Raw genomic sequence first — 25,766 nt, 5'->3', positions numbered from 1 at the left:
GTGCCTTTTGGTCATCTGTATTTCTTCTTTGAGGAATTGTCTGTGCAGTTCTTCTCCCCATCTTGATGGTGGTAGAAGCTTTTTCCTGTTAAGTTTCATGAGTAACTTGTATGTCTTAGATATTAGCTCCTTATCTGATGGGTATTGGGTAAATATTTTCTCCTATTCTGTGTTGGCCTTTGTATCCTAGTCAGTTTCCTTTGAAGTGCAGAATCTTCTAAGTTTAATGTAGTCACATCTTTGCTTCCACTTGTTTGGACAGTGTTTTTTCTTCCTTGAAGATGCCTTTAGTCTCATTGTTGGGGAGTGTTTTGCCTATGTTTTCTTCTATATACCTTATAGTTTCATGGGTCTGATATCATGCTCTTTAATCCACTTTATTTTGACCATAGCGTTAGATTGAGATTGGAGTTTGCTTTTTTGAAGTGGCTGACCATTGTGTTAGATGGAGATTGGAGTTAGCTTTTTTGAAGTGGTTGATCAGTTGTCCCAACACCACTTGTTAAAGAAGCTTCCCTTGCTCCATTTTACATTTCTTGCCCCTTTATCAAAGATTAATTGATTGTATGTTTGGGGGTCATTCTCTGAATACTCAAGTCTCATTGATCTGAGGGTCTGTATTCCAGTAAAATGATGTATTAATGACTATTGCTTTGTAGAACAATTTAAAGTTGGAGAAAGTTATGCCTCCCATCTTCTTTTCCCTAAGGGTTTCTTTGGCTATTTGTGGGCATTAATTTTCCTAATGAATTTCAGGAGTGCTTGATCCACTTCAAGAAAAATGTCATGGCTTTTCTTAGTGGAATTGCATTAAATCTGTACAATGCTTTTGGGAATATTTCTATTTTAATTATATTAATCCTCTCAATCCATGAGCATGTTTAATGACTCCCTTTTCTTGTCTCCTATTTTATTTCTTCAAGCAGTAATTTATAGTATTCTTTCTATATGTCCTTCACCTCTTTAAACTCAAAGTCAAAGGCTCGAAAACTGATTCAAAAAAATATCAACTCTCTTAAAGAGGCTAGAGTGGCCATACTAATATCTGGTGACACAGACTTTAGACTTAAAAAGGTTTTTAGGGACAGAGATGGACATTTTTTAATAATCAAGGGATATGTACAACAGGAAGAATCACACTCCTAAGCATATACATACCCAATGGGGGACCAGCAAAATATTTAAAACAGTTGCTGACAATTTTGAAGCAAGACATCAGTAGCAACATAGTAATAGCAGGAGACTTCAATACCACCCTAAACCCCCTTGATATATCAATCAGGCTAAAACCTAATAAGAATATGCTGGCTGGTGTTAGATGTTTTTTTCTTGTATAGTTTGGCCACTACCTTGTATATTTTGGATATTAGTCCTTTATCTGATGGGTATTGGGTGAATAATTTTTCCCACTCAGTAGGGAGAAGAAATGAACAGACACTCTGTAAAAGAAGAAAGTCAAATGGCCAAAAGGCACATGAAAATATGCTCCACATCACTAATAGTCAGGGAGATGCAAATCAAAACAAATAAGAGGTACCACCTCACTCCACTGAGATTGACACACATCACAAAGAAGGAAAATAAGTAGTGCTGGTGGGGACGTGGAGAGAAAGGAACTATTTTTCACTGCTAGTGGGAATGCCGTCTAGTCCAACCTTTATGGAAAGTGATATGGAGATTCCTCCAAAAACTGGAAATTGAGCTCCCATACGATCCAGCTATACTACTTCTAGGAATATACCCTAGGAACACAAAAATACAATACAAAAATCCCTTCCTCACACCTATATTCATTGCAGCACTATTTACAGTAGCCAGACTCTGGAAACAACCAAGATGCCCTTCAACAGATGAGTGGCTAAAGAAACTGTGGTACATATACACAATGGAATACTATGCAGCTGTCAGGAGAGATGAAGTCATGAAATTTTCTTATACATGGAATCTATTCTGCTGAGTGAAATAAGTCAGAGGGAGAGAGAAAGATGCAGAATAGTTTCAATAATCTATGGGTTTTAAGAAAAATGAATAACATTTTTAGCAGTATCTCAGAGACAAGAGAGACGTGGGCTGGAAGGTGCAGCTCATGACATGAAGCTCACCACATAGAGTGATGAGTGTAGTTAGATAAATAACTACACTGAGAAATATCATAACAATGTGAATGAATAAGGGAAGTAGAAAGCCTGTCTTTAGTACAGGTTTGGGTGGGGTGGGGAGGATGGAGAGCTGGGAAATTGGTGGTGGGAATCTTGCACTGGTGATGGGGGGTGTTCTTTACATGGCTGTATTCATACAACTACAATCATATTTGTAATCACGATCTTTAAATAAAGATAATTTAACAATAAAAAAGAATATGCTGGCTCTGAAAGAAGAAATAGAGAGTGACTTAGTAGATATATATATATATAGCAGATATATATAGTGCTCTACATCCCCAGAAAACTGGGTACAGATTGTTTTACCAAAGTACCTGGTCTTCTCCAGAATAGACCATATGCTGGCCCATAAAATATACATCCATAAAATAAAAAGGATAGAAATTGCATGAACTAATTTCTTGGATCATAATGCACTGAAAATAGAAGTGAATTATAAACATACATAGAAGAAAAACATTAACACCAAGAAATTAAACAGTTCTCTACTGAACAACCAGTGGGTTAGAGATGAAATCAAAGAGGAAATCAAAAGATTCTTGAAAAAAGAAAAAGAACAAAGACATAAATTATCAAAATTTGTGGGACAGAACAAAAACAGTAATTCTTAGTAAGAGGAAATTTATTGCTTTGCAAGCATTCATCAGGAAGGAAGAAGGAGCCTATAAAAATAACTTAATGACACAATTTATAAATTAGAAAGTGACCAAAATTATGAACCAAAAAAGGCAGATGGAAGGAAATAATAAAGTTTGGAGCAGACATTAATTAATTGGAAATGAAAAAACAACCTGAAAGAGTTACTTCTTGTTGATTGGGAGTATATCTGCTACCTTTCACTGGCATTCTGCCAGGTCCAGATATATTAGCAACTTTTGCTACCCTCTTTCCTTTCACGACATCAAACTCCACAGTCTCTCAGTCGCCAACACTACACAGAAACTTCTTGGGATTGTTTCTCTTAATAGCTGTCCAGTGAACAAAGACATCATCTTTGGTATCATTTCTGCTGATAAATCCATAACCATTCTGGACATTGAGCCATTTGACAATGCCTAGGACTTGGATTGCCAGCACCAGCTTTTCTACTTTATTCAGTGCATGGGCCACAGGGATATCTTTGGTTGAGACGTTTTCAGACTGTGTCTACAGAGACAGTAGCTAGCTCATCATTTTTGTGATAAGGGGGTCTTTCTAGTTTAGTGCCATTAGTAAATGATAAATTATCAGTCTTGGGGAGACCTTTAGATTGAGAATTCATCACCACTGGGAAAGCATTCTTCCCCTATGTGTCATGTGTGCAGGTGAAACTCTAGGGAGCCTGGCATGTACAGTCCAGAGTGAGAAATGCAGGTAGATGGACCAGAGCAACATGACGCCATTCAGAACAGGGGCCATATGCACCAGTGTTCTACTGAAAGGCAAAGCTTGAAGGGCCCGTCATGGTGATAATCCACCAGAGGGTCAAGTCACTCACCATTGTTGCTGTCTTCTTGATTCCCTGGGTCCTAGGTCCCTGTTTGGGCACCAGTTGTAAAATCACCCCACATATCATATCTCCAACCCCAGGTGAACTAGTATGAATCAGGATCACACATGAAATAATCTAAACCAGGCTGAGGGCTAAACATGTATAATCTGGCAGTCTTCTACTTTGTATCTTCCCCAAGCTGCTTGCTAGAACTGTTTTTTTTTTAAATTGAGGCTGTCCTGCCCGGGTTTACATTTAAAACAATCTTTGTTTTGGATGAAACCAAGTTGTAAACAAACAGATACATAAAAATCAGGGGTGATCTTTGTTTTAGGTAAAATATGGTGTAACCGAACACTCCTGCTGGTTCTCTCCTTGGTCATGAGGCAAGTGCAGTGCGCTTGCAGTCTTTGGGGGCTGGGGAAGCTTGTCATGCTGCTGGTCAGCCCTTCTGCTGTAAACCTTATTCATATTTAAATAACTTATATTTTTACTATCAGTTGAACCTCAAAAGGGTCAGGATCCAGGGACGTGGATCTGTGGTAGAGTCCATGTTTTACACATTAGAGGCTCAGAATTTGTACTCTACATAGAAAAACAACAACAAAAAATTAGAAACAAAGATTTACAGAAGAAAACCCAGAATCGGGGGCAGATATTTGACATTTGACAATATCTGTCATCGCTGAATTGGTTATTTGTATATAGATCTGAGTACCACGAGTGGTTTTGTAATTAGGGCACAAAATTAGAATATGGTTGGGACAAAGACAAGCTCATGGCTCTGGACCATATGAATTTACAGTGTAAGTAGAACTATTTTTGCTTTTGTTTCAACAGCTGGACCAAGCAACACTATCTCTAGCTGTGAGAGAAGACTACCTTGATAATAGTACAGAAGCCAAATCTGTAAGTTTTACTCAGGTTCATTTCTGTGCTTTGTCAGGCTATTATGGGGCTCAGCAGCTATTCTCTGATCCCTAACTTTACTAGAAATGAGCACTGTAGCTATTTGTTGACCATGTTCATAATTCTGGAAGAATTTATACAGAAAAAGGCCATTCAGTGGTTTCTGGAAGTCTGGGCATTAAGGCCATTCAAATCTCCATGTTCATGCCTACATGATCCAATGAGGAAGACAGTATTTCCCATAGAAGTAAGACAGAATGAGCTTTTTGCCATTGTTAAGAAGTTAGTCTGTAGGAATAAATATATAGGTGATACCTAGTCAACCTGGTGGTTGACCATTATAAAAAATCTATTTAAAATCACCTGGAAAGCATCTGTTCAATATCTATCTGTAGTTCAACAGGTGACATACTTTGCTATTGTTTTGTTTTTCCTATTGGTTTTAATCCTGGACACCAAATAGCCAAAACCCCATACTTGGGCCATAGCTCTGAGACTATGACTTAGTAGGCTGAAAGTGGGGACCCAGCATCTGTTTTCTTAATTGGTATCTTAGGTTAATTAGAGTTATGGGCCACTTAGGATATACCTTTTGGCTTGGCTGGGAAATTCAATACTGTAGTGTTCTGAAGATTGTTTTAGAACTGTCCCATTCTAGACACTTCCAATATGTGTAGAAGTTGGAAGAACTTCCAAAGGAACCCACGACTCTGGGACCAATACCAGGCACCTCTGGCTTCTGACTCAGAGAATGCATGAGCTTACACTGTCTCCTACTAGAGGTCCTTGTTCCATGGATAACTTAACCTTGTGTCTAGAAGGCTCCAGAGGGCAAAAACTAGCTAAGATTATAATTAACTTTCTGGCTAGAGGTACTCATCAAAGAGTGTTGGCAAATTTTCTTTGTTGAAAGTGGATAGAATAAACTTTTACCTATTTGGGGATATCTCTGTTTCTCCTAGGGTCACAGTAAAAGTAGATTTGAAATCATCTCCCTGTGTAACTAGTCCAATCCTATGTGCTTTGACTTCCAATGAACTCTTCCACCTGATTGATTCCTCTATCTCCTAACCATCCCACATCATATTTTGTTAACCGTGGATTTGATGATAGTATAAACATTTGCTTCCTCCCTCCCCTTAGCATAACTGGACAAGTTTCCTTTAGAAAGCAGTATTCCAAGTTGACTTGGCTCACTGGCTTAGATCTAAATTCTTTAGAAGGAATTTAAGACCACTTTTGTTACCTGAATTCAGACCACTTTGTTGTCTCATTTACTTTTATTTTTTCTCAAACGAAGCTCACATACTTCATAGGAAGTGCCCGATTTCTTAACATGTATCCTTCAAATGTGAGGCCCCTCAGTAACTCCAGGCTGGAATTCTTCTCCAGCCTTTAATTTTCCAAGCATTTCACAGCTTGATTTGGGGGTGAGGGAGATAGCTACAAGGGCTGAACACATGCATATGGCCCTAAGTTTGATCATGTGTACTGCTGCAAGTATCTCTGTACTAGTATCTATTATATAGTACTTCTGGGTAGTACCTCATCCTAAATAAAACAAATCAAAACACAGAACTTATTTTGGTCCCTCTAATGTTACAGTTAGTAATTACATGTTTATCTTCCTCCCTTAATCACACACTGAGAGTAAGACTCAAGCATTATTTAAAATTTGATCTGCACCCCATACCATATGCACAAAATGCCTAGAAAGATTATTTTGCACAAGTATTGTTGAATAAATATTTTTAATTGAATTGGGAATTGCAAAACATTGTTTCTAATTAGGATGATTTGCAAAGCTTTCTTACTGATTCAACAAATTATAAAAGGCCTGTTATCTGCCAAGATCTGAATAGGCTCAAGGTTATGTTTATAATCTTACAACCTGTACAGTACAAAGGTATACAATAACTTATTTCCATAATTATAATTATAAGATCATATAATATTGACATATTGAATTCTCATGAATTTACTTAAATCTATCAGGCCCTTAACTATTATTCCTCCAGTCCATATATATCTCTTGAAAATAAATTTATGAGCATACTGGGAAGAAATTCTATATTTTCCATTTGCTATGCATCTCCAAATTATTTATTTTCTCTCTCTTTTTTTATAAAATGAGTGAGAATTTTGTTTTAGAAAGTTCAAAACAGAAACATTTTAATCTAAGGTTTGCAATCATGGATCTATCATTTCTTAGCATAAAAGTGGGTAAATTGAGCTCGAAGACAGTGTATCACATGTCCCACCAGCTTTCATAGGTCATATCACTTGTTTTTAGCAAGCTATTTTTTATTATTTTAATCAGTTCTTCTCTTTCCTGAAAGATGACATCTGACCTTTAGTTTTCTACTCTGGCCTAATTTTGGAGATATTTAATGTATTCATAATATCACTGGTTGCCAGAAAACTTAAGTTCTCTTGATCCTTGATGAATATCTCTTACCTCATAGAAACTGTGCCCAAATAGCCACTACACTTCTTTCTCCTATAGTCATAGTTGGTTAGTTGATGTTGTCAAATGCCTGTACCAAACTTAAGATCAGAGTGAAAATCAATGGCATTTATTTCCACCTGTTGATTCTTCCGTCTCATGTCTCTGAAACATATTTCCTAACAGGTTGCTGTTATCATCACTTGATTTTCTATCTTACAGTATAGAGATGCCCTGTACAGATTCATGGTGGATACTGCTGTGCTTCTGGGGGCCAACAGTTCCCGGGCAGAGCATGATATGAAATCAGTGCTTAGATTGGAAATTAAGATAGCTGAGGTAAGTCAATCTAAATCTTTCTCTTCTTTTTGTCCCCTTATTTTAATTTTTTCTATCTTCATCCTTAATGAAAATACAATAGCATTCTCTTTTGATTTGTTTTTGGGCCATACTAATTTATAGTCAGGGGGTCAAATGAGATGCTAGGGACCGAGTTTGGGTTGACTTCATAGAAAGCAAGCATGCTACCCTTGGTACTATGACTCTGGTCCTGCATAGTAGCATTTTATGTCATTGTCCTATATTATATACAGATGCTATTAAGTAACATTGGACAGTAACAGGACGAAGAACCATAACAGAAAAAAGATCTCTTCCTTCCCTCTACCTCCTGGTTGAAGGCCATTCACTGTGGACATGTTACACAGCTGTGGGCCAAAAGGTGGCAGGGAATCCCCTTGACTTGACTTTCTTAAACAAAGGCCTGTGTGGCTCCAGTACGAGAACAGATACATAATAATGCATCCTTATTAATTAAGCTTAAGTGAAAGGTTGGTTGTAATTTAATATTTCAACCTTGCCCTTTAATGGTTAGTCTAACTGAAAAACCAGGTACAGGCATTCTGTTCACCAATACTTGATACACAGTTTTATGGAAAAAAGTATTTAAGGCTTGCTGACAAGTGTTTTTTATTGCCTTTTTGATGCTACTTTGTGCCTTACCTTATTTTCCAATCTATTTTTGTCCTATTTGTTAACAAATATTTTTAGTTATATTCTGTACTTCAGGTTTCATGTAGAAACAAAAAATATAAAAATAAACAAGAGGTTGAATATATAACTTGATGATAGTGCACATGCCCTCATATGTTAGGCTCTAGGTTTGACTTTTGTCCCCTATAGCCCAAGGACAAAATTCAGGGAACATAATGGAAAATCCTAAATGGTTCATTTTAGTCATAGAATAAAGGTTATTTTCCCCAGGGTCAAAGGACCAAAGATAGTGAGATCTGTTTGCTTGAGATACTTTGTAGTGAAAAGGATACTTTTGTCAAGAAACTTACTTGCTCATAGGTTATTATTCTCTGAGAAAAGACGTTGACAAAAGTATTAATGAGTCTTAATGTTCCTTGGTTTTGTGTTTGGTCTGCTGGTGGTAGGGGGTTGAGGTGTGAAGTTAGGATGATGATGGCTATAGTTCAGAAGAAACTCCCTTAGTTCATTTCCCCACATACCTATGTAGTACAAAGCGTTCATTTCTATATCTCAGCTTTGAAGACTGAAAGTTCTATGCATAGTCTGGGATCAAAGCCTAGAGGCCTATTGGATTCTCGGCCCAGGAAAATAGGAGACATGGGGGTCTAAATTGAATCAAAATTCTAAAACAGTGGTGAAGACCTTGACTTGAGCCAAGATTTTGACTCAAAGTGAGACTAAAAATAGCTGGGCTAGGCAATTATGAGAATTAAGGGGCTAGATGAAGTGACAAATCTATGATGTGGGGGTGAGTAACTGCTAGAAGAGACTTGAAAACAGTTCTGAGTCAAAAGTTCCAACCTGTGTCTGAGTTAGAGCAGAGGAAAGAGGAATGATTGTCTTGGCAGTCTTTCAAGTTGAGCAGGAAGCTGTTTGTAAGGAGGTTTCTACCACAGAGGGTAAAGAGGAAGGCATTGAGGTTAGGGATTCATTTAGTAAAAGGGTAGCAGATATATGCCAAACCTTACAAATTTTACATTGGAAAGCCATGGTGTATGGCTTTTCAGCTCCCCACTAATAAATACGCTCCTCCATCTTTTATACCCCAGCTCACCAAGGACATTCAAACTAACTGGGAAACAACAGTTCTAGCAAAACCTCTTAAACTCAGGAGACTGGACAGCCTCATTGAGCATAAATGAGTTGTTACGAATAGAGCTATGGAACAGTGTATTTAGCCAGTCCTAGCTAGAGAGAAATGTGTGCCTGGGAAGACACACTTGTTGCTAAAGTGGCCCTGGTGATTAGCGCCAACTAGAATTGAATGGGAAAGGCTTCACAAAGAAAATGAATCTTAGACATTATGGAATCAGGGCTCAGTGGTGTGTGGTGATGGTACTTGGGATGCAAGGGCAAGAGGAAGATTCTTATAGGAAATAGGCTATGGAAGATGATTTAATACAAAAGAAAGGTGATACTGGGGCACGTTCAGGCAAGATTTTGATGTGATTCAGGGATGGATACTGGGAGATTTTCCATGAAAATGATTAAAATAGCCCTTGGGAAGATGCTTAATGCTGTACTTTCTAGAGTAAATGTGGTGAGGATAGAAACTTAGACTTGGTGTCCAGAGAGTGATAAGAATCATGAATATTTGAATGGGAGGGGTTTGAGTAATCGGGACAGGAGATGCAGACTTGGTAATATGTGGCTTGATGGGAACTGAACTCAGATCCCCGATCAGTGGAGGTAGAAGCTCCTTGAGTAAGGTCAGATCAACTAGAGGGAAGTGGGGAAGTAAGGTAGTGTTGGAATGAAGGACTGATAGAATGATCATGGGTAGCAATAGTGGCCAGGTAATGTAGTGTTTTGAGGTAAAGATCTATTCCCAGGCCTGGAGAGATAGCACAGCGGTGTTTGCCTTGCAAGCAGCTGATGCAGGACCAAAGGTGGTTGGTTCGAATCCCGGTGTCCCATATGGTCCCCTGTGCCTGCCAGGAGCGATTTCTGAGCAGACAGCCAGGAGTAACCCCTGAGCACCGCCGGGTGTGGCCCAAAAACCAAAAAAAAAAAAAAAAAGATCTATTCCCTAAAGATGAAGGGATTGACTATAGTCCATGAAGCGATGAGATTATTATTTGGACTATACAATTGAAGGGGGCATGTCTTCATTGCCTTATCTTAGTTTGACTGTCAAACTTCAGCCAGTAGTTGTATCTATCCACATTCCTTATAAAGAAGAGATTTGTATAGTTCTTTTTGTACCCAGGATAATGTTTCATTTTAAAAAGGAAAGGATTTTCTCATTTTTATTTATTTCATCTTAGTCTTTCCTAAAGTGCGGTCTATCTTCCCCTCTCTCCCAAGTTTCCTCCAAGAACAAAATATCAAAAAAAAAACCTTAATGGAACCATGTAGGTGTTTTGTCATATATAGAGAGTAGTTGTATAGTAAGAATTTTGTCATTTGAAAAAAATCACTGGTATTTTCCCAACAGATAATGATTCCACATGAAAACCGAACCATTGAGGCCATGTACAACAAAATGAACATTTCTCAACTGAGTGCTATGATTCCCCAGGTTGGTGAAAATGATGCAAGAATTTTTGTCTGAATTGATCACTGTACAGGGGAATGAATTTAAATTATATGTAAAATTTTGCCTTGTAAAACTTAGCATAATTCTTTGTGACTATCTTAATCAGAGAAAATAGCTCTTCTCTTACACACTGGAATCCTTTCTGCTTTAATATGAAAGAGGAAGCTTTCCCAGGATTGTGTAGTAACTTAAACTCTACTTTCTTAGATGACATAGAGGTGACTTTTGGGTTGGTTTAATTCTTATTAACAGTGATTAACAGTGTTGTCAGAGACTCAGGTTAATGCCAGTTTGTTCCTGTTGGAATCTTGGCATCTTGACTTTTTGTTTGATAAATTGGTTCTCAAAGGAAATGCCTACATCTCTAATTATCACCCCTGCCATAGGGGAAAGGACCAATGTGGCCATGTCTAATTTTTTATCTTGATTTTGTGCTCAAGGATCACTCCTGGCTGGGCTTGAGGACCAGCTGGGGTTCTGGGGAGTGAACCCAGGTTAGCTGCATGCAAAATAAGCACCCTACCTTCTGTACTATTTCACTGACTTCTGTTTTGTTTTACATTGTTTTGTTTTTAGGTTTTGGGGCAAATCCAGTGATGCTCATGCTCACTGGGCAGTGCTCAGAGGACCATATGAGATTCCAAGGATCTAACTCTGGCCCAAACCCTACTGGTTTTACTATCGCTCTGCCCCCTTGTATTTTGTCAGTTTTATTTTGGACCACACCCATCAGAAATTACTCCTGACAGGCTTAGGGGACCATATGGGATGCAGGGGATAGAACATGGGTCAGCCATGTAGCAAACACTACTCACTGTGCTATGGCTCTGTCCCTGCCTCTGTCTTTTTTTAAAAAAAACTAGGAAAATATAAAGCCTTTCTAGAATATATCCAAATTATTTATTTTCTATAGAATAAAATTAGAATTTGCTGGGCCAGGCTTGTATATCAGTGGTAGAGCACCTATCTTGCCTGTGTGAGGTCCTGGGTTTGATTCCTGACACTGGAAAAATAGTGAATTGGGGCTTGATAAAATTCATAGCTACCAGAGAGTGTGTGCAAATGCAGAATTCATTTTTAGGTTTTAGAACTGGAAGCAGATTGACAGGGAAGAAACAAGGTTAGAAGTGACTTTGGGGGGAGCTAATCTGAAACACCAAGGAAGCCTTGCTTGAAAAAATGGGTATTTACTTTTTATAGCATACTTTTAGTCCATGTGAGAGAAAACTGCGAGAAAAAACTGGAGCATCACATCCTTCTTTCTGTGGAGTCTGAATGGATAAAAGGGAGAAAGGGAGAGAAGAGCAAGGGCGAGGAGACAACACACTTTCCATTTATGATGTGGGCAGTAGGGTTGCGTGGCAGTGATCAGGCATTTTCTCTTCTTTATTTGAGCAGTTGTGAGTTTAATTAGCTGGTCTCAAATTGCAGGCAATGAATTATGCCCAACTGCGTCTGTTTGCCTGACCCTGGACTGTGGCCTAGGAAGGCTGAACTCACTCTCTTTTGTGTCTCCCTCAGTTTGACTGGCTGGGCTACATCAAGAAGGTCATTGATGCCAGACTCTACCCCAGCCTGAAAGACATCGGCCCCTCAGAGAACGTGGTGGTCCGTGTCCCACAGTACTTCAAGGATTTGTTTAGGATATTAGGCTCTGAGAGGAAAAAGTAAGAGCTTTCATGTGCTTTTTATTGTGACTTTCATTTGTCTTTCAGTGTTATAAAGTCTTCCCTCTCCCCACCAGCTGAAAATCTTTTTTGATGTACATGGTGTTGTTCCTAGGTCCATGCTCAGGAATGCCCATGGACTGTGTAGTGCTGGGATTAGTCCTGGGCCTCCTAATACACAAAGCTTGCACTCCATCCTGTTGAGCGAATTCTAGGGCCTTTGAAAATGGTTTTCAAGGAAAGTGATATATGAAAGGTGTAGGGAAAATTGTGGTTTGTGCCAAACTTGTTAAAATTATTGGCTGGTGTACTTTGCATGTTTTAGTGACAACAGAGAATTTTTGTCCCGAATAGCTTGCCTTTCTCCATACTTTTCCATCCGAAAGCCTACATTGTTTATTAGCTTGGGAAATTAGTTGTGTGATGTTATTTTCTGAGACTTCTTTTAACATTTTAACCCTGTTTATGCTTAATTCTCTCCTGTTTTTCTTTATTATATATGACTACTAAGTCACTTTGTTCCAATAAATGTGAGCGCATATACTGTAAAGACATAAAACTCTATGAGAGCTGTAGAACCCCAGTTAAACAACATTAGGCATTGTCAAGTTTTTTTTTTGGGGAATCCACTCTATGGGTTCTCCGGACTCAATCCTGGCTCTGTGCTCAAGGATCACTCCTGAAAGGGCTCTGAGGGATCATATGGGATGACAGGGATTGGATCTAGGTTGACCATGTGCAAGAAAAGCACCCTATCTGTGGTACAATTGCTCCAGCCATGTTTTTTTCTTATTTGAAAGAATGTTTTAGAACCCATTGTATTGGTATTTGAGCACTTCTCTCCTGCTGGAAGGAAAAAGAAGAGGAAAAAAAAGATCTAAAAATGCTGAGGAAAGGACATTTTTTTCCTCTTCATTAAGCCATTCAGATTTGGCTTCTGAAAATTAAGCATGAAAAGGTAAACCAGTTTATATGATTACTTATATAACAACAAGGTGATTATCAGGCCATGATTAAATAATCAGACCTTCAGACTAGAGCTGAGAGCCAGTGGCAAAGTACAGACCCTGCCGCCTGAGACCTAGTTTCTAGTCACTGCACCGCACACATATACAAGTAATAGTTTCAGTTTTGGATAAGGCTGTATCATTGGGGACTTTTGAATGAAGGCACTTGGAGAAGTTCTTGTTCTAAAGTATAGTATATGTTTCCATCTCCAGAATCACTTATATATTTTTTGTTTGTTTTTGGAACATACCTGGTGGTACTTGGGTTACTCCTGGGTTTGTGCTCAGGAATCAGTCCTGGTAAGCTCAGGGGACCATATGGAATGCCAGGATTGAAGCTAGGTTGACTGTGTACAAGGCAAACACCCTACCTGCTGAACTATCACTCTGGCCCACATTTAGACATCTTTAAGGAGCTACCATTGTTTTTTAAGATAATACCTTCTGGGGTAGAGAGATAGTACAGTTGGCCAAGGCACTTGGCTTATACATTGCCTTCCTAATTTGATCCCTGACATCCCATATGGTGCCATGAGTTTTCCAGGAGTAATTCTTTTTTTTTTTGGGGGGGGGAGCATACCCGGTGGCGCTCAGGGTTTATTCCTGGCTCTGCACTCAGATATCACCCCTGACTTGGGGGACCATATAGGATATGCTGTGGATTGAACCCGCATTAGTCCTGGATCAGTCCTACCGCTGTGCTACTGCTCCAACCCCATCCCAAGAGTATTTCTTGAGTACAGACTAACCAGGACTAACCCCTGCACACTGCTACATGTGGCTACCCCAAAGCCAACAAAAATGTTTTCTCCTCATGGCAAAAGCAATACATGCTTATTCAAGAAAGAACATATGAAGTGGAATAGTATAGCAGGTAGGGCACTTAGTTGCCTTGCATGTAGCTGACTTGAGTTTGATTTCTGGTGCCCCATAATGTCCACTTAGCCTGTTAATATTTATTCCTGAGTGCAGAATCAGGAATAAGTCCATAGCACCACTGAGTATGGCCCCAAAACAAAAAAGAAAGAAAACAAAATACAACAAAAATGGGAGAGAAGAAACAATAAATTCACTAAAAAGGCTATCATTTAGTGCTTTATAAAGCCAAGAGGCATGGTGGGACAGCCATGTAAGCTTCACCTCAGCTGCCTTTTGACTTTCTTCCTGCATTGTCTGGCCCAACAATTATGTTCTAAATACACAGATTGGCCTTGGCAGTAGCAAGATCCCCCCACTTCTTATTTACATATAAGTACCAATAAAACTTTTTTAGGTGAACCTGAACATAGTCAAGGGAAAATGCATGTAGGGGGCAGACCATGTATTAAATTTATGTTCACAGAGCTTAATTTATAAGTAGGATAGACGGGCCTTATTTTACTGTGTTAGAAAAATATTTCCACCACAAGTCATCTTTTACAACTGTACTTCCCAACATTGCAAAAGGGACTAGGAAAGACAATGATTGGAGGGAGAGTTCAATCTTATTCTTGTCAAAATGACAACTAGAACAAACAAAATTATGGAGAATGACACGGAAAGAAAATATAGGTGGAAAAATTACCTGTAGATTGTATTGTGCATAGAAAACTTGATTTTAAAATAAAGATAAACCAAGATCTCCTCATAATTTATTGCTCAACAACCAATTACTGGAGAACAGCTTGCATTTTGTGTATTCTTAGGAGATTTCTAATCACTGCAAATGACCATTTTCAGAAGGCCGGTCACACTTTATTTGCATACCACAGTGCATATTTTTAGGCTAATTGTATTTGATCCCACTTGTGCGGCATTCCAAAGGTGGTCTAGGAAATGTCCCCTAGGATTCTCCTAATGACCATAGGATAATTGTTTAGAGTAAGGACATGCCAATCTTTATAATTAGCACCTCTGAACTCTGGCTTACACAGTAAAAATGATATTGCCTGTTTATATAGACAGTCAAATGTGGTGTTCCTCTCAGGCATAGCTTGTTCAAGTACCAACTCCGTAACCAAGGCTCCTTCTCTCCTGTGGTTTTGTCCTCTGGTTTTTAGAATCCTTTCATTTAGCTGCTGAATGTAAAGAAAGTAAGAGTATAGGATAGGGCAGGGGGTTTTGGTGGGAAATCCTGGAAGGATGCTTGTTACTTCTACCATTATACCCCCCCTTTTTGATTTTGGGCTCCAACTGACAGCAATCAAGTGATTACTCCTGGCTCTGTGCTCAGAAATCATTCTGGCAGGCTCGAGGGACCATACTGGATCTGTCCCAGGTAGACTGCATTCAAGGCAAATGTCGTACTGCTGTGCTATTGCTCTGCCACAATATCTCTTCAGCTAGAGCACAAGTGTGTGATCATAGAACATACTCTATCATGGCAAAAGATACTGGGAAATATTGTACATCTGTGTGCCCAGAAGGAAAATGTCCACAATTTCTTAACTTTTCCTGAAATTACCTCTTCTCATTTATATCTAATATCTCCTGCTCCAATGACAGACACCCACATGTGCACTTGATTGCAAGCATTCTTTTTTTGGGGGAGTAGGATGGGGGAAAGGACCCAGGACCATACTTGGATTTTCCCTGGCTCTGATCAGGGGTCATTGGTGGTGGTGTGCAGGATACCTGGGTTGGAACCACATGCAAGGCAAATGGTTAATCCCTGTTCTGTTTCTCCAGTCCCTGAGATAGGCAAATTTTTTTTTTATATTTTCAAAGTTCCAAGCCATTTTCAAGGTTCTGGGTCTGGTTTCAATTGCTCACTTTTTGGCTGCTGCTTCTCCCTTATACTCCTAGCAATGCTAGGATTAGGTTTTGCTGAGTGTCTGTGAGGTGATGGCACTGATTTGTTGGTACAAAACTAGAGCAATACAATTATACAGAGATGGTGCCAGAATCCATACTACTCTTGATATTCAAGGGAGTTGGCAGTTGGGGGATATTTAGAGGACAGAGCTGGGGGACTTCCTTGGGTAAAAGGACTTACTATACAAGATGGACAGAGGGTCGGGTGCAATGTTACACTGGGTCCCTCAAATTATGTGCATCTCTTCCTAACTTTGTAATGTGTAGGGTGGATAGTTTGAAATCAGCTTGGTAATAATATTTACACCAGGGAAATCAGCAAATGCTATAGCTTATTTTCTTGGTTCAAATTTATGATCTCCGGATTAGGTGAAGACACTAGATTCCTTTCTTAGTCAGCCTCTCCCCACCTCCACTCCACTTGACTTGAGATGACCTTAGACAAGCTTCATCTTATTTGATCTCAGAAGCAAAAATGGAATGGGAAGAGGCTGAACAAGGATGAGGTCAGAAAGGTTTGAGATTTTCTTCTTAGCAAGCTCTGGCCTTGGGGAGCCTCTTTGCACCCGAAATTGGCTTTAGGCAGCTGGCTTTAAGAGGACTCTTGGAGAGTTTGCCAAAGTTGTTGTGATCTTTCCTCTTTCTGGTTTTATTTTCATATAAATCAAGCACAGTGTACATAAAAGCAGAATTACTCCTGTTGCACATATGTTCTAAGAGGCTGACATGACAAATGTGCTGATAGTTTTCTCTTAGGGAGCTCAGAAAAGCTGAGAGCAACTGCAGGTCTTGAAATCTGGCCTATGGAGTTGCAGTATGGGCCATGTCTGAGATCTTGCTAGAAATGTAGAACCGAAGTAGAAGAGATGTGTAACTGTTCATATCCCCATGGGGCCCTCCACACAGTTTCTGCTGTAGTAGGTCTGTGGTGAGAGAGCTAATGGGAACCAGTGCTTGAAGCATACTGAGGAGACAACCTGGAGAATTTGGGGGTAATCTCTTTGGTTTCAAGAACCTTTGAGAAGAACCTGTTGGGCTCACTTCAAGTCTTAAGATGAAAGGAGTCAGTGAATGGAAGCTGTGCACACAAATATTAGTCCTGGATTTGACATATCTCGCAAGTGCCTTGCCTTCGACCTTCATTTCCTTCCTCTAGAAGCAGGAAGAGGGTAATAATTGCACTCCGGCATTGCCAAGAAGATAGAAAGTGTTTTATGACCTCTTAAATGCCATGCATGCAAATTGAGAACAAAAGCTTCTTGCACAAAACCCATCTGTGTCAAAGGCTCCAGAAATGAATTCCTGCTGCTGTCCTACTGGCAGGATGTCTCGGAGGATGCTTTGCTTTCCTCTCTATTTTATTTCTTGCCATTTAGAGGAAATTACCATACTGCTGAAAAGACATTTTTTTGGGAAAATGCTATGGTCTTTTCAAGGACTGTTGCTGAGTCTGATTTTTGTTTTGTATTGTGGTGTATCTAAGCATTAGGTGGCAAGTGATTCTGTCATTCCGGTCAGGGCTCTTCTGGCACGGGGTTGTTAGTACTTCAGAGCTGTCTGGCGGCGTCTGTCAGTATATTTAGAACACAATGGTGTCGCTCATCAGCACCTTTGTCTGGCCAGGGCAGCCTGCTCTTACCACATCCCAGCTCTTGGGGCTGGTTATGCTAGCATCTTAGTTTGGCTTTTCATTCTTCACTCTTCAGACTTGCAGATTTCTGTGAAGTATTTTTGTCAGAGCGTTTGAGTGTCTTTAGATTAGTCAGAAAGTCTTGAGTTTAGAGGCATCTATTACACTGCAGTAGGAAATGGTACCTAGGCTTTTGATTTAGGTCCCTGGGTGTGGGTCTAGCTGCCATTGCTATCTCATTGCTTGTCTAGATTGGCTGTATCTAAGACTTAAATGTGTGGTCACGATGGAGGGGAGGGGCACTTATATCTAACAAATCAACTGAGTCCCATCCTCTCGATACTGACTTTTGATCTGGAGCAACCTAGAGATCTAGATATTTGAAATCCTTTCCATGATTCCCCTAAATTAGAGATCCACCTTGTGTATGCACAGACTACTTGGGGGGCTCTAGACTTCACATTTCCTGATAAGTCAGGTGGATATGATACTGTCCCTTGGATTGAAGTGCTGCAGGAATTGTAGTAATGTGAGATAGCTAAATGGTATGTTTTCATGGGAGCAGAAAATACCACACTGGCAAAGCCCTTTCACACGATTCCACCATAGTCTCTCTTTAATTGCCATTAGGCCCCAAATTAGCAGTGCCCCCAGTTGATCTGTTTTATCACTGCCCCCAGAGAAGAATATTTTTTGGGGGGGGCCACACCCGGCGGTGCTCAGGGGTTACTCCTGGCTGTCTGCTCAGAAATAGCTCCTGGCAGGCACGGGGGACCATATGGGACATCGGGATTTGAACCAACCACCTTTGGTCCTGGATTGGCTGCTTGCAAGGCAAACGCCGCTGTGCTATCTCTCCGGGCCCGAGAAGAATCTTTGTAATGTTCACAAAGGTCTCCAGATCAGGGAGCTGCTTTCTTGAATCTGCACCTGTGGATAGTGTGACTATCATATCCAGCAAATAGTATTTTCAGGTGAAGGACAGACTTTGCACTAAGGACAGGACATTTGCTAGGAGAGCTTGCCTGCATCTCCTCATTGTAGTTGGCCCTCTGTTTTCTTCAATAGATGACGGCCCTGAGAACCTCCCCTCCAACTCCCACTAATCAGTTGAAATATGATTCAGCCTCACCAGAGTTAATGTTCCTTCCATACTGCTAGGCTTTAGACATATCACACACCCTGTCCTGCCCTTCTCACGAAGCCTATCTCGGTGATCAGTGTGAAGTGTACTCTCCTACCTCTATTCCCTGTTCAGAAAACTCTAGAAGGTCAGAGATTATATCTTTCTCTTCTTTCCATTTCCCTAGCACCTGGAAGTCATAGTGTGTGCTAGAATGAGTGAATTGAGTGGATGGAAGAATGGTCACCAAAGTTCTTAGTATGTGTGTCTTCAATTTAGAAAGTTGGTTATCCAGCAAGCTGAAATTTGGAGTCTTATTTCCCCTGACTAAACTCTAAATTCTCTGAATGTTAAGGTTGATTCCCATTTCTTCACATCATACATGCCACCTGGGGTACTACTTTAGCCAACAATAAATGATCTGCATGAACTTTTTGTCTTGTTCACAAGTGGGGATATAAACTCAAAAGACCCAAAGGAATGACCTAAAACTACCTTTGTAATGTAGTAGTTTCAACAGCCTGGAGAAAGACTGGGCTTTGCTGATGACAGTGGTGCTGCCGAGTGGGCGTGAACAAACTCAAACCAGGTCCACTGGATCTGCAAAGCAAACTTTTTTGGGGGGCCACACCTGGTAGCCAGGTTACTCAGGAGTTACTCCTGGCTCTGAGCTTAGAAATCACTCCTGTCAGGCTCAGGGAACCATGTGGGATGCCAGGGATCAAATCTAGGTTGGACACATGCAAGGCAAATCCCCTACCTGCTGTGCTATCGCTCTGGCCCCTGCAAAGCTAATTCTTTATATTTTATATAAAGTCCTTTTTATATGTTAATGTTGCCATTATCTGCTCTCATTCTTGCCAAGTGTGCAAGTAGCGTAAAAACATCGCAGACTGAAACCCAATCATGAATAACCCCTGCCCCTACTTAGAGGGGGAAATAAGGGAGGCATCAAGACCAAACTGATGCAAGACTACTAAGTAGTTGGTTAGAGACAGAGGGGACCACATATTCTAGCCGCCCTGGGGGTGAGGGAAGAGGAAATGGGAGGTAAGACAGAAACGGGGGAGTAGGGAGGACAATTTGGGGATGGGAATCCCCCCTGATTTTATGTAAATATGTACCTAAATATTATTGTCAACAATATGTAAGCCACTATGATCAAAATAAAAATTATATTAAAAAAAATTGAAATTAAAATAACAACTCTTGGAGGCCGGAGAGATAGCATGGAGGTAAGGTGTTTGCCTTTCCTGCAGAAGGACGGTGGTTCGATTTTTTTTTTTTTTTGGTTTTTGGGCCACACCCGGTGATGCTCAGGGGTTATTCCTGGCTATGCGCTCAGAAGTCGCTCCTGGCTTGGGGGACCATATGGGACACCGGGGGATCGAACCGCGGTCCATCCTAGGCTAGCGCAGGCAAGGCAGGCACCTTACCTCTAGCGCCACCGCCCGGCCCCAGGATGGTGGTTCGAATCCCGGCATTCCATATGGTCCCCTGTGCCTGCCAGGGGCGATTTCTGAGCATAGAGCCAGGAGGAACCCCTGAGCACTGTCGGGTTGTGTCCCAAAACCAAAAAAAAAAAACTCTCTGCAGAGAAGTGGAGAGATAGCATGGTGTGGGGGATGCTTGTCTTCCATGAGACCTACGAAGATTGTCACCTGAGCACCACCAGGAATAATTCCTGAGTGCATAGCCAGGAGTAACATCTAAGCAATGCAGAGTATGACTCCCAAAGAAAAACAAGGGAAAAAAACTGCAGAGAGGATGTGAAAGATAATAGAGGGAGTGGAAATGCTCTTGCTTTAAATACAGCCTACCTTTGTTTAAATACAAGCACCACGTATGGTCTCATAAGCACCATCAGGAGTGATATCTGAGCACAGAAACCAAAATACCTCCTAGGCTTGGCCCCAAATACCACCACCTTCCAGAATTCAGCAAACAGGAATCAATGCTATCACTAATAATGTAAGCATAAGAAAATGGCAGAAGTGTCTTTTCTGGTACTCCCAGTAGCCATCATTGTTAGTCAGATGGTGGTTGAGCAGTAGTACAGCCAGAGCTGACAAATATGGTAAAATTATTTGAAATAATCACAGAATTAATATGTAAAGTAGATTTATGTCCATTGTCATTGTGCTAGATGAATCCCATGAGGATAATGTATCTTGAAGATTTAACCAATTTCATTTGGAAAAATCTATTTTTTATGCTTTGAAATTTCAATTGCCATGTTGTTTAAAGCCTTTATATGCTCTTTAGTCTATCTCTAGACAAATGAATTATATAGCCATTGATTATATCTGCTGAAAAATTTTGCTAGTTATACCAGCCTACTGTGTCAAAGGGCCATGGCAATGAGAAGCGGGGTGCTCTTGATGGGTCAATTGCAACCCTCATGTTATGCTGCTCCCACATGGCTGGCTGACCCGAGAGCCCTCTCAGGAATGTGTGCTGTTAGTCACCATGGCAATGGCACAGCTGGGAGGGGATGAATGGATCATTAAAAATTCATCATCACTATTGAGTTCAAAATTAACTCACTCCACATTTCCTACTGAGGTCAGGGCATCCTTTGCTGATAGAAAAAAGCACCACTGAATAAAATCTAACAGACTTAAATGCATTAAGGGTGCCATTACCTGAGGAGGTTCCTATGTGTGAAAGTGAACATCAAAAACATCTGGAATTTACTCTTTGCCAAGCATTTTCTTTTTACCCCATAATAACCCTGTTAGATAGGGGCCACCCTAGTTTTTTATTTATGAAATTACTTATTTAAGCAATGTGGTTACCAAATTCTTCATGGTTAAGTTTCAGTCATAGAACATACACCAAGATTCACTAGTGTAGCTATCCCGTCACCAGTGGGACCACCCTCATTTAGAGAGCTTAAGTGACTTGCTCAAGCTTACCTCACTAGTAAATATTGAATCTGGGTACAAATCTAGATGGTATCCATCAGTTTGATACTATTCATTTCAAAGGCAAAAAATGGGGACTGTAGTACTAGTACAACACATAGGGTTCTTGTCTTGCATGCAGTCATCCCTGGCCCTCATGTGGTCCCCAAGTTTCCTCCCGAAGTCATCCCTGAGCATTGCTAATTGGGAACCAACTCAACCTCCCTGGATGAGAAGAGGAAGTATCTGTATTTTTATCAAGTCCCCTCATCATTTGAAGTTGGTCTTCATCTTTTCTAGATGTGCAAATCTTAGCTACAGAGGACCTGTGCTTGAGAGGATAGGGGAATGTTTCCTCAAAGGCCTGTAGCTAACATCTGTGTTTTTACTACTGTACAAGGCAGCATACCACAAGCTTATTTTTTTAGTGAAGCAAAATGTTTTTTTTTTTTTTATTTTGGGTCACATCCAGCAGCACTCAGGGATTACTCCTGGCTCTGTGCTCAAAAATCGCTTCTGGAAGGCTCGAGGGACCACATGGGATGCCAGAAATCGAAACCTGGGTCAGCCGTGTGCAAGGCAAAAATACCCTACTGCTGTGCTATTTCTCTGGCCCCTGTGAAGCAAAATAGTTTTAATGGAACAAACTTGGCTTACACATATGTGAGGGAAGAAAAAGAGAAGATTACATGTTCAAGAGAGAAGGCAGGCTTCTCCAGAGTAGAAAAAGCAGAGTCAAAAGGAGAAAGACGTATATTTTCAAAGAGCACACAGGCTCAAAAATCCCATCAATTTTGTTTACTCAGGGGCCATGTGTTTGGGGAATTCATATTTGTTATGGGGGTTCAAACTGGGTTTGGCCACATGCAAGGCACTACTTGTACTATCCTTTGGCCCCCAATTTTATTTTCATTTTAAATTTATTTCTATTTTAATGAAAAAATTTTAACAAAAGCACCATGATTTATAGTTATTTATAGTTGAGTTTTAGATATACGATGTCGCAGCACCAATATCACCAGCAGTGACAATTTCCCTTCATCAAAGTTCCCAGGTTCCTTTTCATAAATCACCCTCCCAGCCTGCCATATTGACAGGCATCTTTTGGGTTAGTTGTTAAAGTTTGGATCTCATGGTTTCAGTGTTATTGATTCTGTGGTTTGGCTATTTAGCTCTGTCTTTCCTTAACACCACCTGAATCCCTTTGACTCTGCCCTTCATCATTTTACATTTGTCTTTCTACACCTCCACACTCTTTTTCCTTCTCACTATACTTTGGGGCTGAGAGTAATCTGGACAGCCCCCTTTAAACCATCGCATTGCCTCATGCAGTTATTCTATATACCATATATTATCCTCCTCCTGCTTTATTTACATCGTCCAGTTCCATTCATGTTTCAGTGAACTGCGTGATTGTAGCATTTCTTAAAGCTATGTAATATTTCATCATGCATATATATGTATGTATACACACACCTATCTCACATCGTATTCCCTGCCTTTCCCTCCAGTAACTACCATTGTTTTCATGGAATCTAGGCCTTACTTTTTCTGCTTCTTGCCCAGGTGCTTGTGGTAATGCTTCATATTTTCACATGAGTGTAACCATGCTATAGTTGTTTTTCACTTCCTTTTGTATTGCGTGTAGCATAATCTTTGTACCAAAGAGCACATTTTCCTCATTTATTCATGGCAGAGCAGTTTTCCACTTTGTGTATGTGTGTGTGTGTGTATGTATGCCACAGCATATTTATCCATCCATTGATGGGCATTTATGTTAATTCTATGTTGTGATTATTGTGAATAATGCTTCTATGAACACTGGAGTACACATACCTTTTTGAATTAGTGGTTTAATAGCCTTTGGATAAATACTTAGGAGTGATATTGTTGGGTCATATGTAATTTTCATTTTTATTTGTTTTAAGGACTCCCTATACTGTTCTTCACGAGAGGCTGTGCCAATTTACATTTCCACCAACCGTGTACAGAGAAAGCCAATTTTGGTTGTGCTTATTGACATTGTATCATCTTATGTCATTTCTCGAGTGAAAGTTCAGTGGTTTTGTATAAGCAAGAAGTCCATGGAACTTTGCCAATAGTTTTCTCCAAAGTATATTCCAGAGAGAATCAGATATCAACCTAAATACAATAAATGTGCATCTCTCCTTTATTCTCTCTCTTTCTCTCTCTCTCAACAGGACCATTGCCAACTATTTGGTTTGGAGGATGGTTTATTCCAGAATTCCAAACCTTAGCAGGCGCTTTCAATATAGGTGGCTGGAATTCTCACGGGTAAGCTTTAAGAAGATTGCAATATTATGTCACTGGATAAATTACTTTTTGACTAGTCTGTATGCTAACTGGTGCAATAAAAGTCATTTTTAGGATTGGTTAGAGAGAGCTTTGCAGCCCAAGCTCTACTTCCCTCTCCTTATTTCTTTTTTAAGGGAAATTTTCATATAGTAAAGTACACATAAGTTTTACATTGGCAGGGTTTTATAAAGGTATGTAGAGCACTATTTAAAATCCTGACATTGTTTTTATTCCTCTTATCAGCTTATTACTATTTCCCCTATTGTCTTTAACTATATTTCTATAATTATGGTTTGGGTTTTTTGTTGTTTTGTTTTGGGGCCACAGCTGGTGGTCCTCAGGGGTAATTCCTGGCTCTGTGCTCAGGCAACACTCCTGGCAGACTCAGGAGATTATATAGGGTTCAGGAGATTATATAGGGTTCTGGGGATCAAACCTGGGTTAGCTGCATGCAAGGCAAACACCCTACCTGTTGTACTATGGTTCCAACCCTTTAATATAGTTTTAATATTTAAGACTGATTTGTTTGAAGCTACATTTCACTTTTAATATCCAGAGTAAGTAAACTTTGACACTATTAGATGGTGAAGTTTTATTTTTAATCTAGGGATTGAGTCTTAGCTTTAATTTTACCTTGATCTTCAGTCTCTGATTTATTCTAATTTAGGACTGTATAGAAGACAAGTGCCTTAATCCCCCTTCATTCCCCACTCCTGTATGGTTTTTGAACTGTACTTCTATACCACACTTGTTCTACTTATGTATTGGTTTCTCCTGTCTTTGTTTCAGAAACTTTTGCTCTGAGTAATTGAACCCAAAAGACAACAAAATTATTTTTGCTTTTAATTGGATTTTATATATTTATTATTATAATTATATTATTTATTGTTATTGTAGTAAAGGTAACATGTTTACAATAGTGTTGATGTTTATAGACCGTTTTTCTGTTGATGCTTCAGGGTCACTCCAGGCTCTAAACTTGGGGATTACTTCTGGCATTTCTCATATGGGGTGCTATGGATCGAACTTTGGTTGTTCGCATGGAAAACAAGCAACTTACCCTCTGTACAACTGCTTCAGCCCAATGTCTGTGATCTTGATTTCTAATTACTGCACTTTATCACCACCAAAGTGCCCAATAGCCTTCACAACGGTTTCTACCTCTGTCACTTCTATCTCACCTCTTAATTTTCTCTACTACCTTATCTTGCTGTTAATCTCCGTTTTATAATCCAAAACCACTGGTTTGTCATTTTTGAAAGGGGATCACAGCCCAGAGTTCTCAAGGTTTACTCCTGGCTCTGTACTCAGGGATCACTTCTGATAGGCTTAGAGGGCATATGTGGTGCTGGGAATTGAACCAGGTTGGCTGTGTGCAAGGCAAGCAGCCTGTCTGATGTATTATTGTTCTATCTCATTTGTTATTTTTTAATATTCTATTCCATTAATTTATTTCTTTATATGCTGCACATGAGTTGCATAAAACAAGTTTTTTTAAACATAAAGCTAAGGGTTAGTTAACATAAAGTTTAACATAAAGTTAAGAGTGATAGTACAGGGGGTAGTGTTCTTGTCTTGTAGGCAGCTGATCTGAGTAAAATCTCTCATATGGATCCCTGAGTTCTTCCTGCCCCAGGCTCAGCTGGGTGTGGCTCCAAAACAAACATATATATATATATAAATTATAAATTAATAAAATTATAAAAAATTAACATATAAATGTTAATTTTTCTCTCACTTTGAATTCAAGTGAATGATAACT

At 39.8% G+C, this 25,766-nt stretch overlaps 1 protein-coding gene across 2 annotated transcripts in view; it reads left to right on the top strand.

Moving 5' to 3' along the window:
• PHEX (phosphate regulating endopeptidase X-linked) overlaps nucleotides 1-25,766 on the top strand; it is a 235,341-nt gene that overhangs the window by 59,459 nt on the left and 150,116 nt on the right. For both annotated transcript variants that reach the window (XM_049767418.1, XM_049767420.1), the window contains exons 6-10: nucleotides 4,474-4,542; nucleotides 7,211-7,327; nucleotides 10,461-10,544; nucleotides 12,084-12,229; nucleotides 23,890-23,983. In XM_049767418.1, the coding sequence (XP_049623375.1) occupies nucleotides 4,474-4,542; nucleotides 7,211-7,327; nucleotides 10,461-10,544; nucleotides 12,084-12,229; nucleotides 23,890-23,983 (510 nt within the window). The remainder of the gene's footprint in view (nucleotides 1-4,473; nucleotides 4,543-7,210; nucleotides 7,328-10,460; nucleotides 10,545-12,083; nucleotides 12,230-23,889; nucleotides 23,984-25,766) is intronic.

Source organism: Suncus etruscus, chromosome X, assembly GCF_024139225.1.
Source record: "Suncus etruscus isolate mSunEtr1 chromosome X, mSunEtr1.pri.cur, whole genome shotgun sequence".
Classification (NCBI taxonomy): domain Eukaryota; kingdom Metazoa; phylum Chordata; class Mammalia; order Eulipotyphla; family Soricidae; genus Suncus; species Suncus etruscus.
Note: the sequence above shows the minus strand (reverse complement) of the source record. Positions and strands in the feature narration are given on the sequence as shown.